Here is a 13,931-nt window from a genome sequence, read left to right on the forward strand (position 1 = left end):
CCATTTATGTTCTTCAGAGTCAGCTTAATCTAATTTTGTACTTTACATTCTAACATCTTGATCCACCCATGTATAGGTTTCAGTAGCAAAGTCAGGAATAGACAATGATTGTTAGCGTTTACACAGAGTACTAATCAACCCATGAGTACTTTTCCCCCAGTCTCCAAGGTGAAGTGTCTGTGACCCAATTTTAGGGACATTAAAATACAGAAAAACGTGTGCTTTGGAATCAATGAAATATGGAACTGTTATGTTCTGTAAAATAAGAATTTTAGTGTTACAGGGTATTTGATACTTATTACATGTCTAGAATTAGAATAAGTAAACTGTGGCATATCCATTTGATAGAATATATGTATCTTTCAAGAATAATGCCTCGTGAAAGAATACATGTGATTACAACTTTTTAAAGCAACTATTTTCATAAAAAATAATTAAACAGAATTAACAGCAGAGTGGTAACGGTGGTTGTATTTTGTATGGTAGGCTTTGCTAAATTTTTTTTTTTTTTTTAAGACAGGGTTTCACCATATTGGTCAGGCTGGTCTTGAACTCCTAACCTCAGATGATCCACCTGCCTTGGCCTCCAAAATGCTTGGATTATAGGCGTGAGCCACCACTTCCAGCCCTTTTCTTTTTTTAAACTAAAATATTTTTTAATTTCCAGATTTTATTTTATAAGTGGTGGCAGTGGGGTGGTTTATAACACTTATCAGGGGATCATTTTGAAATAATTCATGCTATACTAATTTCCTTTTTTTGAAGTTTCTAGACTGTTATAAAGGTAATCTGAAATACTTCACTGAAATTTGAATATTTCAGTGATATCCTTGGGGGAATAATGGGGAAGGATGGTTGGATGAAAGTGTCATGAGGTAGATTAGGGATCAGCAGGTGATAGGTCTCTCTGACCTATTAGTGACTCAAATTCAGGATAATAACATATCAATGAAAATATTTAGTTGTGTTACAGTGTGTTGTGACTGCTAAACACAATTAATAACCTAATGTAAAAATCAGAGTGGCTTGTGCCATGTGTCTGTAAGGGATAGAACCAGAACTAGTAAACAGGGAATTTTCCAGTACTGAGAGCAGGAATGGACTGATCAGCAAGGTTCTGAATTGCCTTTCATTAGAGATACTCAGTTATAGGTTGGGCAGCCACAAGCAAGGATTAAAACGTAGAATGGTTGGCTGAATTAGATGACATTCACAGCTCCTTCCAACACCGATACTGTATAACTTTCAGAGACTCTAATAAGGTTTTAAAAACTATTTCACTTTGTGAAGTAGTAGGTGTTTTGTAGGCAGTAGGTTGCATTGTGACAAAGCTGTTCTAAGTGACTACAGGATTCATTAAAATAAGACCACCGTGCACAAGTCACCACAGACATGTCGGCAACATATAAACAAGTAAGACATTGTTTCGTTGTTCTTTCTTTAATGAAGTTTTTATTAAAGTATATAAATAACAAATACCTGATCAAATAGAGGTCAGTGTCATGAGAGACATATAAACAAGAACTATGAGGATTAAAATAAGGGAACTATATATTGAGAATATCAGGAAAATGCCAATAATATTTGATTTTTTTAAGTTGAAAAATCTGTCCAGGGCCCAGTGTGTTAGTCCATTTAGGCTTGTTAAAAAGGAATCTCTGAGGCTGAGTACTTTATAAAGAAGAAGGTTTATTTGGTTCATGATTCTGATGTATAGGAAAGTGTGAGATCGGGACCTGCATCTGTCAAGGGCCACAGGCTGCCTCCACTCATGGCAGAAAGTGAAGGGGAGCCAGGTGTAGAGAGATCACATGGTGAGAGAGGAAGCAAGGGAGGGTAGAGGTGCCAGGCTCTTATTAACAACCAGCTCTCACAAGAACTAATGGGACAAGAATTCACTTACCCCGCACCCAGTGAAAGCATTAATCTGTTCATCAGAGATTCACTCCCATGACCCAGACACCTCTCTTTAGGCCCCCACCTGTAATGTTAAATTTCAACATGAGATTTTCTGGACACACATCAAAACTAGCACTATGCTTTGGCATTGAATAAATGATATAATGATTAGGTTCTCCCCCAACATGGAACTCACCAGCTACTCTTATTTTAATTGTTTAACTCGAAGAAGAATTCATGTTAGGACCAAGGAAGACTCAGAGAAGCTAATCTTGGGTTGCCAGAATGTAATCTTAAGACCTTTCTTGGGTTCCATTTGATTAAGAATTTCACATAGACTTTCTCCTTTCCACTATAATCTCAGTCCTCTTCTATACTCTTAGAGACACCAGAAGTCAACCTATCCTAAAGCATTTTATGGTCTCTGTGGCGGTTTCAGATAGAGTATATATATTTAATTTAAACTCATCACCAGAATATACTATGAAGTAGTAGTGTTTCATATTTGTATTATGTATAATATTAACTTATTACATATGTTACTTATATTACATATATGGAATATACCATATTTAGAGAAAATAGCTTCAAAGCAATTTAGTATGTTTTAATATCATACAATGTAGGTTGTGTATTTAATAACTGACAGACTTCTTGTTGCAATAAAAGGAAAGAGTAAAGGGAAGCTTTGTTATTTGCAAAGTAGAGACCCTTGACCTCGGCAAAAGTGGTTATGGTAATAATGCTGAGGGTGGAAGCCAGATTAGAGTAGATGGTGAAACACTGGAGATAGCAAATACAGACAACCCTTTTGTAAAGTTGAGCCCTGGAAGTAACTGAAGGGCAGATGTCGAGTCCAAGGGGAGGTTTTTGTGCTGCTGTTGGCTTTTTTAGTGAAAGAGCTGTGAATGGCACATGCCGATGAGAAGGAGCCAGTAAAACAGGAGAGGTTGAAAACACAGTCAGGAAAAGGAATAAACATGAAGTTTTCCCCCAAAAAAGAAGAAGGGATGATATACAAAACATAGGTGAGGGATGGCTTTTGATAGGATGAGAGGATGGGTCAGTTGCAGGAAGGTGTGATAGAGGGAAGTTCCTGAGGGAGATCTTGTCTGAAGGCAGTCTTCTGTATAAAGAAGGATATGGGCTTATCTGCTGAGAATGAAGGGGAAGGAGGAGACAAAAGTCTAAGGTCTGTAATAAGTAGAAGGGGTTTAAAATAGTCTCTGTGAAAAGTGGAAGAGCTAGAGTAAAAGGAAAACATGGTAACATTTCCATCTGAGCTAAGGAACCTGTTAAGATTGTGTATCTCTTCTCTGTCCCCAGAATCTGGGAAAGAAAATTAGGGTTTGAATTTTCTCTGTAGCTGATAATGTTTTATGAAGGTAGAATGAAGATTACAGAATAGGTGTGTTTATCTCTGGTGATGTCAGTAAGGCCTAGAATATAGGCTGCAGGGGGGGAAGAAAGGATCTATATAGAGCACTATCTTCCTTTCCTATTTCACCACCACTAGTTGAACCTATCACCCATCAAGACTGCTGAAAACCTGGTGAAATTGTCATTCAGGACCATCCCCCCCAAAACCATGTGATCTGCAGATAAAAGACAGCTATAATTCTTCCTTTCCAAAATGGATGCCTTTTATTTCTTTTCATGCCTGATTGTGCTGATTAGAACCTCTGGTGCAACATTGAAGTGGTAAGAACAGACATCCTTGTCTTGTTCCTGATCTTAGGAGGAAAGCTTTCAGTCTTTCACCAATTAAGTATGATATTAAATGTAGGTTTTTTTGTAGGCCAAGGAAGTTTCCTTTTTGTCCTACTTTGCGAAATTCTGATGAGAAATGGATATTGGTTTCTTTTTTAATCCATTGAGATGATCAATCATATGGCTTTTACTTTTTGTTTGTTAAAATGGTAAATTATATTCACTGACTTTTCAAATATTAAATCAACTTTATTCCTGGGATAAACCCCACTGGGTCATGGTATTTTATCCTTATTGCATAATGTTGGATTGAATTTGCTGCAATTTTGTCTAAAATTTTTCCATCACTTTTCATGAGGAATATTGGCATATAGTATTCTTTTCTTATAGCAACTTTGTCTTGTTTTAGAATCAAAGTAATGATTTGAACTCACAGAATGAGTTGAGATAACATCCCATCTATTCCATTTTCAGGAAGAGTGGGTAGAATTGGTATTATTTCTTCACTTAAATGTCTGGTAGAATTTACAGTGGTGCCATCTGGAATCTGAAGGTTTCTTTGTGGGGAGATAATCTGTAGTCTGATATTGGCACTTTGTGTCTTCACTCTTTTCCTGATGACTCTTGCTAGAGGTTTATCAGTTGTATTGATCTTGAAGAATCAGCCTTTGATTCCTCTCATTTTTCTGTTTTCTTTTTCATTGATTTTTACCCTGATCTTTATTATTTTTTCCTGCTTATTTTGGATTTAATTTTTTTTCTAGTTTCTTATGGTGGAAATAGAGAGATTATTCATTTGAAATCTTTCTGTTTTTCTAGTACAGGCATTTAGTGCTATAAATTTCTCCATAAGTACTGCTTTGCGAAGGCCCTGCTGACAAGGTATTTTTTTTCTGTCAGTCACACAAAGCCTTTTCATTCTCGTCATCTTTTTGTATGCTAAAATAAGAATTGTAATGTAAATCTCCGAAGGGATAAAGGAGAAAGTTTAAACTCACAACGCCATTTCATAGGCATTTTGCACTCTCTTATTAAGAGTGCAAGGGAGGATGTAACATGATTCGTGGAAGTATCTTTGACAAAGCCATCTTATCGATGACTTACTGCACGTATTTATTTGCTTTGTCTCCCTCTAAAGACTCGTCCAGTTAATCCTGTCCAACTAGTATTAACAATAGAAAGGAAATGTTAATAGAGGAAAACTAATTTTATCTGAATTGTTAAGTATTCTTTGCCTCAACAATATTTTTGCAGTTGTGAATAAAGACTAAGGTTGTATGGCAGTTCGCCCTTATTATTTAAGTATGATTTTGAATATAAAACATGTTACTATAAATAATGTCTTTAATTATTCGTATTTCAACCATTGTGCAGAAACCTGCCTTAATCCTATTTTTGAATAATCTTTTCTGTCCAATATAAGCCAGTGCCAAGAATCCACAAAAATAATAGTTAACCTTTATTAAATATACTAGCCTTTATTAAACATGTATTAAACAGTGTGGCAGGCACTATGTTAAACACTTTGCATGGCTTATCTCATCTAATGAAACACTAAAACCCTGTGAAGGGTGGATATTTCTATTCTAATTTTACAGATAAGAAAACTAAAATTTAGAAAGTGCCTGGTCTCTGGTCCCAAAGTAAGTGGTAGAGTTGGGGTACTGACCTGGTCTCCAGTGATTTTAGGCACATTATACACCTTCCTTCTATATCCTTCTGATTTACAGGAGGCCCTGTTGTAATGCACATTATCACATATTGACTTCAGTAAACAATTCATTAGAAATTACTGCTTTGATTACTGAAGTCTTAACTTAGAAAAAGATTGTTTTATCATCTAATATTTCAGAGTAGGAAGATGCTTTCTGATAAAACTCTTGATCCGCAAAAAAAACAGTATGTTTGAAATATACATGTGGGCTGGAATTTGGAAACACTCTATAATTTAGTTTCTTTACCTAATGCTTCACTGTTACCATTGGTTGCTATGGTAGACAGTTTGTATCACCCTTCTCTCAGAATGCTTAAGAATAAGTAAATTCATATTTGAGTATACCTATTATGTACATAGATAATACTTACACATAATAGCTAACCATATTTCTATTAATGTTAGCTAATATGATATCCCAGTGCTTTACATGGATCATATAGTTTAAACCTCACAACTCCATGAGCTGTAGGTACTGTCATCTCTATTTTACAGTTAAGAAAACTCATACACATAGTAAATTAGGTCTTTTCACATATCATACTGTAGGAAAATATAAAGAAGAAAACATTTCTACTCTCAAGGAATTTGCATTCTGTTGGGAAAGAAGGCATACACAAAGTTATAAGGTCATCATATTTAAATACTAATTGATTCCTGTGAGTTTTACAAGAGCTTACCATTACCATTGAAAATTTCATAGACAAGGTAAATGTTACATTTGGTTGGGGCTTGTAGAACCTATAGTATTTAAGTTAATGGTAAGGAGGAATGGAGCAAGCATAAGTGACAAAGGGGAGGGGGAGTTTAGAGTATGTGTATTTGGAAGAATGGTTTATAGTGGCTGTAAAATGATAGGGCTCTGAACATCTTGATTCAGGGTATGACTTGATGAGTTGACCAGACTATACTAAATGAATAATAAAGTTGTTGAGAAAATAAATTTTGTTTGTTAGAGCCAGGATCTCTCTCCTGTCACCCCGGCTAGAGTATAGTGGCACAATCATGGCTCATTGCAGCCTCAACTTCCTGGGCTCAGGTGATCCTCCTACCTCAGCCTCCCAAGTAGCTGGACTGCAGGAGCATACCATCACGCCCAGCTAATTTTTTATATTGTTAGTAGAGATGGGGTTTCGCCATGTTGCCCAGCTAGTCTTGAACTCCTAGGCTCAAGTGATCCACCGATCTTGGCCTCCCAAAGTGCTGGGATTACAGGTGTTAGCCACCACATCCGGCTGAGAAAATAAACTCTTTAGGACATTTTGTTCCTCAGTAAAATCTGAACTCTTCTAAGAGGGAAAGGGGCAAATACCAAATTAGAGAAAGCATGTTGGTACAGAAAGAGAATGGGCTTAAATCGCTACTCTGTTACTAACTGAACCACAGTAAAAAGTTATTTAACCTCTTTCAGCTTTAGACTTCTCATATATGTTAGATGGAGGTTTTATCTTCTTGGGGTTGAAGATTAGAAATAATGGGGGTATCAGAGTGTCAGATGTGTTACAGCTGGTCCATAGAGAAGGCAGTCATCAGTTTTAGTCTCTGTTAATCTTCAGTGAAGGAAAATGACTTTTTTAGACTTAAGTTCATTTTTCTGGCCCTATACTTCCATTCATCACCAAGATTGTCATGTTCTTCTGAAAGCCCTGATTCCTTTTTTTATAGCACTTGTATTTTGAAATTATATATTTAATTTTGTGATTATTAATATCTGCCCCCCCAACCCCAGATGATAAGCTTCATGTAGTCAGGAGGTGCGTCTGATTTTGCTGACCACTGTCTCCTACTGCCTAGCATGGTGCCTGCCACACAATTGGGCTGTACTGAATGTTGAATGAAATAAATTCTTTATACCTAGTACTGAAATTACCTTGTAATATTGATGGCTGCCTACATCAAAGTAGGAATACTTTCTTTGAAGAATTAAAATACAAGTAACATGAACTGTGTAAAAATCTCAGTGCTTGAACTCACTAGTCTTTTGTTGTCACATATTGACATGCTGATTGAACCCCTTAGAAATGGAGAGGTTCAGTTTCATTACATTTATCATTATTGTATATTTTCAGCTCGAATACTTATGACTTGAAGTTCCGTCATACTGTATGTTAACTCCTGTGCAGAATTTCAAGCTTTTGGTTATTTCATTTTTCAAGAAATGTTAATTGTTTCATGAAACTCCTATGGCTTTAAGAAAGTAAAAATGTCAGGTGCCGCATTTCGCTTCTTAAGTCTTCCATTCACATAAATCTTGTTTTCATTTGCTTTTCTTATAAGGGAGAAGATGTCAACCGGACACTAGAAGGTGGAAGGAAGCCTCTTCATTACGCAGCAGATTGTGGGCAGCTTGAAATTCTGGAATTTCTGCTGCTGAAAGGAGCAGATATTAATGTACGTAGACGACATTATCATTCTTGAAAAAATTCTTGTTAATATGTTATGGGTAATTGTTTTCTATAGATTATAAAATAGTTATTTGTAGAAACTTCATTCTAAGTAAGAATACAGTCTGAAATTATGCCAAATTGCCTATAACTTAAAAATACAGATGGTGGAATTTTTAAAAATAAGCCCAAAAAATCCCTGACTTTTTTAAGCTGACAAAAATTGAAGGTTAGGATGTTCCCCCCCTCCCCCCATGGCTGTTGCTATTCAAGTTCTAAAGCTTGGGGAGTTAGCACTATCTGTGAGTAACAAATAGCTATGATGTAATAGAGCATAAGACTCTGCAGTCATAGGCTAAATGTAAACTGGATTATTGGGCACAGGTCAATGGGCAAGTGGTCAGATAAGCACAGTTGTCTCCCGACTTTAGCCTTTTGTAGCTTCTGCATTTCAAGGGATGCCATGTTACCCAGCCCTTCTACCTCCTTATTGGCTGTGTCTTACCCCCATCTTCCCTTACTGGACCACACTGGCATTTCTGCAGTTGTGGAGAATCAAGGCTCAGAGAGGCTAAATAATAGTCCTATAGTAAGTGGCAGAGCCAAGATTTGAGCTGAGGTCAAAGCCCTACTCCCTGTGCTCTCCTATTCTGACTCCTAAGGAAAGACAGTGCTCATAGGCAGACTAGACACTTGACTCTGTGGATTGATTTTTTTAATTTTTAGAAAGGCAAATAGGTATATCTTGTAAGAGTTTCCTAGTTAAATCTAGAAAGAAGGAAGAAATGAAAAAGTTTATCTCTTTGTTTATTATTTCACAGGCTCCAGATAAACATCATATTACTCCTCTGCTGTCTGCTGTCTATGAGGGTCATGTTTCTTGTGTGAAATTGCTTCTGTCAAAGGTGAGGTCAATTACTAATTGTACTGCTTTTTCTATTACTGTGTTTAAGCCAAGTATTGTTAATTTATTTGAATTTCGTGAGGCAGCAATATACAAAATTGAGGTCTAGTGTTACTCAAAATAGCTGGCCTGTAAACAGTGACCAGTTTCTGATAGGTAAGGAGCTTGGGTGAATATAAATCAACAGTCTCCTTTGTCAAGAAAATTTTTACAAAAAAAAAAAAAAAATCAGCTTGAAATAAACATTGTACATTGTACTTGATGTAAAAGAATGTCATTTTGGATAATAATACTTTGTGAATTGGCACCAGGTTCATAGACCTCCCTTTGAGTAACACTGCTTTGAAATATGTAAGTGTTATTTTTCTGGAGGACATACTGAGCAAAATGGTTAGAGGTAGTTTGCTGTAAGTAAGGGCTGTCCAAGTTACCTGGTTTTTTTGATATGCTGGTGATAGTGATAAATTTGGAGTTTTCCTACCTTTTTTGTCTTTGCTATTATAAGCCCTTAGATAGAGTTCAAAATCCAGACTCAGAAATTAACCATTTAGTTGCAGCCATTCTAGCTGTATTAGATGGATCCTACAGATGTTGGAAAGCAAGAAATCTTTACAAAATATTACCAGTCACAATACTATCACTAATATTTCAGCTTTGTCATTTTGTGACCATACTCTGCAAAGTGTTCTTTATAATATTTCATTTGGGATCTTAAAATAAGCCCTGCTAAAAGAAGCAAGAGAAAAACAAATTAAATGAGTAGATGTATACAAAGCATTTTGCCACAGTGCCTGATACATAGTAAGCACTCAGTAAGTAGTAGCTTTTATTATAACTAAAGTTGAAGAGGATTTTATGTTTTCTAGTGTCACCTTCAATAAGATACAAAGAAAATTGGGAAAGAAGATAGCACATTTATCTCTTAACACTTTATTGACAACTTTGTAAAGATATGGTTCTAAAAGCAGTTAATTTGGATCCTCTAAATAGAACTAGAGTTTCTTCTACCCACAGCTTCATGTTAACCACAGTTGCTGGATTTCTTTAAATATGTGTTTCGTTGTTGTTTGGGTTTGGGTTTGGTTATATATCCGGAGCAATTTTCATACCATACTGATATGAACGATGCATTTCTTCAAAAGGCAAAATAAAGCAAACACTAGTTGGATCCAGCATCTGTGATAGGGTGTGCTCACAAAGATTTCCAGTCACTGTCTTTCTCTTTACTGTCCATCCCTCCCCTACGTCCATGAAAGGATTACAAAGTACCTTTGAAAACTGCTAGATAATTTCATCCGTGGGAAATATTTTTGCTTACTGTATCAAAAACAGATTTGCTGTTTATGAAAGATTTATATAATTTCAATACTATACTAGTTAGGACTCTGTCTTGCAAGTAACTGAACCCAGCTCAGACAAGCTTAAATAGTAAAGAGATCTTATTAATTTATATAACTATACAGTTGAGGCACTGCTTGACCCTGGATTTAAGATGCATGACTATGATCTGATTTTTTTTTTTTTCTTTTTTTTGACCTGTCTCAGGTCTCTTGCTCAGCATTGGCTTTATTTCTATGGCTTCAGCCTGTCTGCTAGCTCGCAAAAGAAATGGAACTCCTCCCTTACCCTTCTTTCCCTTTCTTTTCTTACCCAGCCAAGAGTTTTGTTCTCTGAAAATAAAAACCTCCATGGGATCCTTTTTTGCCTGGGTCCCTGGCCATTTACTAAATGACCTGCCCTAAATTGTACTTTTTCCTTTTAACTGTATCTCAAACTGTATCTCAGAACAATTTGTCTTTGTGTTAGACCTCTCTGTCCTCCTAGGAAAAACAAAACAAGATATAATTTTTATGCCAGTGAGAACCCAAACCATTGTTCTGTATTCCTTATTCCCAAAACATGATGCTCTAGGTCATTGAGACCTTGTGCTTGTAAGTTTCCATTGTTAAAGAGTTGAAAACATTAAATAAGTTCTTGAAAAGTTAGATTGATTTGCATGTACATTAGGCCCCAAGATGTTATCTCAGACAGTTCCCTATAAACATGTACCCTGTTGCTAAATTACTGATTGTGACTTTTCTTACTTTTAACTAGTTTTTTCTTTTACTTATGCTTTACTTTTACTTTTTCTTTTACTTATTTTGTTCTTTTTTTGTGTCTGAACCTTGACTTTTTTAGACAAATAAGTGACATTCAGAGATAGCTACGTTGGTAGCAGACCATTTTTAACCATGTAGAGCTATTGTTTTATATCAAAGAGATTTTCTTCTTTCCTTTTTGAAATCAGCATAGTACATTTTACCTCTGCTATTTCAAAATTAATTACTTTGATTTTATGATGGCATAAGCTGCTTTAATGGATACCCTGTAGTTTTGTTAGGCAGATTGTTTTTGAAAATTGATTATACTATTTCAAAAATTCTTTGTTGCTAAAATAGGGCTATTCCAGTGCATCTTGTAAAAGTTATAATCGGTGTTTATATTAAGTCATTTGTTCTGCCTTTTATCAAAAATAGAATTCTTATGGATTATTATGAATTCACTTGAAAAGACTTGGTTTAAGAACTTTCCAGATTCATTGACATTTCTAATACATTATCCAGTTGATTTATCCTTAGCATAGGAAAAATGGCAAAATAATAAGCAGGGATTTAGAAACTCAATATGATCGCAACTAATGGGGGGAATCATAAAAACAAAGATGTTTGCTAGAATATTTGAAATCAAACTTTATATGAATGCTGTAGCATTTGTAATTTATTATAAACCCAAATACTTAGGAATTATTATCTCTCTTTTATGTATAAGGAAACCATTTATATCAGGGAGGTGTAACTGCTTGAAAATCAAACAGAATGTAATGGAATCAAGGTTTGTTCCAAGATGTAGAATTCAGCAGCCTGTGTTCTTACTTGAAATTGCTTTTCGGAATTACTGTCAGGACAATTAATGAGAAATGGAACATGTACATATCTGCAGGTAAAAAGACTTGTGGCCTCATTTTTAAATGGCAAGCTGGTAAATGAGAAAATGTAGAGATGAACAGATGTGAGGCTTCCATTTCAAGGTTTAGGTCTGAGCACATTCTGTGGTATTCCCTTTTTGCCCCCAATGACAGAAAAGATGTTTTTAAAGTGAGTGGACCAGTATCTGCTTTGGACCAGAAGAACTGGATCCATTTGACAAGAAATTGTAAGAAATCCTTGAAAGACAGAAAACAGGCAGGATAAGGTCAAAGAAGAAATTCCCAAATACGAGCAAGAGAGTATTGTTGCAGAAGGGTAAGATCTGATCCAAGGCCACGCCCATAGGTGCCCAGTACCCCCAAGCAAGGGAGTAATAACTTGGATGCACTGAGATGCAAGAAGGGGAATGAGTGAGAAGTTAGTATGAATTAGTATGTGAATAAGCAAATAGTAAACACTAAAGTTTTTAAAAATAAGGTAGAACCAAATAATTGGTAAATAATATGAGATGATCAAAGCTTCTGGTACTTTCACTAAATCCAGAGTACCTGAGAAACATGGTAAAACTAGCAAGAATAAACAAGTTCCGGAGGCAGATAATGCAGGCTCAAGGAGCATCCTGGGAGAGGTCACTGCAGTGAGGAGTGAGAGTGTGAAGAAGCTGATGTGAGTGTTTGAAACAGACACCCATGATAGCAAAGTGGCAGCTGACCAGCACAGGAGTCTATATAGAGGCCAAGCCCAATGCCTGTTTTTATCAAAGCAAGAATAGGCAGCCTGTACAGTCATGTGTCATTTAGAATTATAATTATCTCAGTGAAATAAGGTTCCCCTTTACTTACCCTAAAAAATCTTAACCAGAAAATTTTTAGAATAAAAAGGATACTTAAAAGGTGGTATTAAAAAGTCCTCCAGTTTGAAAGCTGGCAAATTTTTTCTTAAAGGGTATGCCTTTGCAGACCACGTGGTCACTGAGGTAACTTTGCCATTATAATTGTAAAGCGGCCATAGACAATACATAAACGGATGGGCATGGCTGCATCCCAGTAGAACTTTATATACAAAAACAAACATCCAGGCCATATTTTGCCATCCCTGATCTAGCTGATAAACAGTTTGGAATTTATAAGATACATTGTTTTAAAACCCTAACCCTCAGTGGTAAGGTGATGCTTCCTAAGTGCTGCAAGGTGAGTGTGTATCCTCCTGGATGCTTTCGTTAGACTATGCTAGCACTTATTTGTGATGCAGGTTTGTAGCCTAGGAGCAATAGACTAGAACACATTCATACATGTGTAGTAGGCTGTACCATCTAGGTTTGTGTAAGTACACCCTATGATGTTCACACAATGATGAAATCCCCTCATTAAGCGACACGTGGCCATATGTATTAGGGTTCATTACTGTCTGTGGTTTTGAGGCATCTATCGGAGGTCTTGGAATATGTCTCCTACAGATAAAGGGAAACTAATATTTTTCACTTACATATCATTTGACATCTTTGTCTAGTTTTGTGCTTTAAGAAGACAGTTCTGTAAGAGAAATAATAATAGTTTGCCTGTAGCATTAATACACTATCATGTTGCACATTTTTTAAATTATTTATTTATTTATTTATTTTTTGAGACAGAATCTCCCTCCATCCCCCAGGCTGAAGTACAGTGATGCGATCTCAGCTCACTGCAACTTCCACCTCCCAGTCTCAGGCGATTCTTCTCCACAGCCTTTCAAGTAGCTGGGATTACCACACCCAGCTAATTCGTTTTTAGTAGAGATGAGGTTTTGCCATGTTGGCCAGGCTGGTCTCGAACTCCTGACCTCAGGTGATCTGCCCACCTCTGCCTCCCAAAGTGCTGGGATTACAGGCATGAGCCACTGCAACCAGCCTCATGTTGTGTTGTACATGTCTAATATTAATATAATACATTATATTTATGATTACATTTTCTATAAACTCATTAAAATTCCATGTAATTTATATAATTTCTTATCATTTTAATAAAGAATTTTAAGAAGTTCAGTATTCCTAATCCTAAGGAATACTATTTCTAAATAATCAACTATGGGGTATTACTTGGAAATATCCTAAATATTTACTTCTTTTATCAATCATTTAGGGATGTTATATTTGCTATAATTTAGAATTTAGACAGATAAGCCTTCAGTCATTTATGCTGCTGTGCTTGCACTCCAGTGCCTTACATGCTATTAAAAATGACCTCAATCGCCTGTAGAAATAAGAATTCTTACAAATAAGTAGAAAAAGTTGTACCCCAACTTGAGAGAATCAAAATCTCATGAATTGAGAATTTAATGAAAGTTTCAAAACACTGTAATTAGTTTTATTCTTGGAT

The 13,931-nt window shown here is 35.9% G+C and overlaps 1 protein-coding gene across 2 annotated transcripts in view; it reads left to right on the plus strand.

Annotated features, from left to right (window-relative positions):
- MTPN (myotrophin) overlaps window positions 1-13,931 on the plus strand; it is a 60,879-nt gene that overhangs the window by 24,173 nt on the left and 22,775 nt on the right. The window contains exons 1-3 of one of the 2 annotated variants that reach the window (XM_078342122.1): window positions 1,295-1,413; window positions 7,601-7,714; window positions 8,529-8,612. In XM_078342122.1, coding sequence (XP_078198248.1) covers window positions 1,393-1,413; window positions 7,601-7,714; window positions 8,529-8,612 — 219 coding nt within the window. In that variant the 5' untranslated portion in view covers window positions 1,295-1,392. Of the gene's footprint in view, window positions 1-1,294; window positions 1,414-7,600; window positions 7,715-8,528; window positions 8,613-13,931 lie in introns of those variants that run through there. The other variant, XM_009003005.4, reaches the window with a different exon arrangement.

The sequence above is a fragment of the Callithrix jacchus genome, chromosome 11, assembly GCF_049354715.1.
Source record: "Callithrix jacchus isolate 240 chromosome 11, calJac240_pri, whole genome shotgun sequence".
NCBI lineage: Eukaryota > Metazoa > Chordata > Mammalia > Primates > Cebidae > Callithrix > Callithrix jacchus.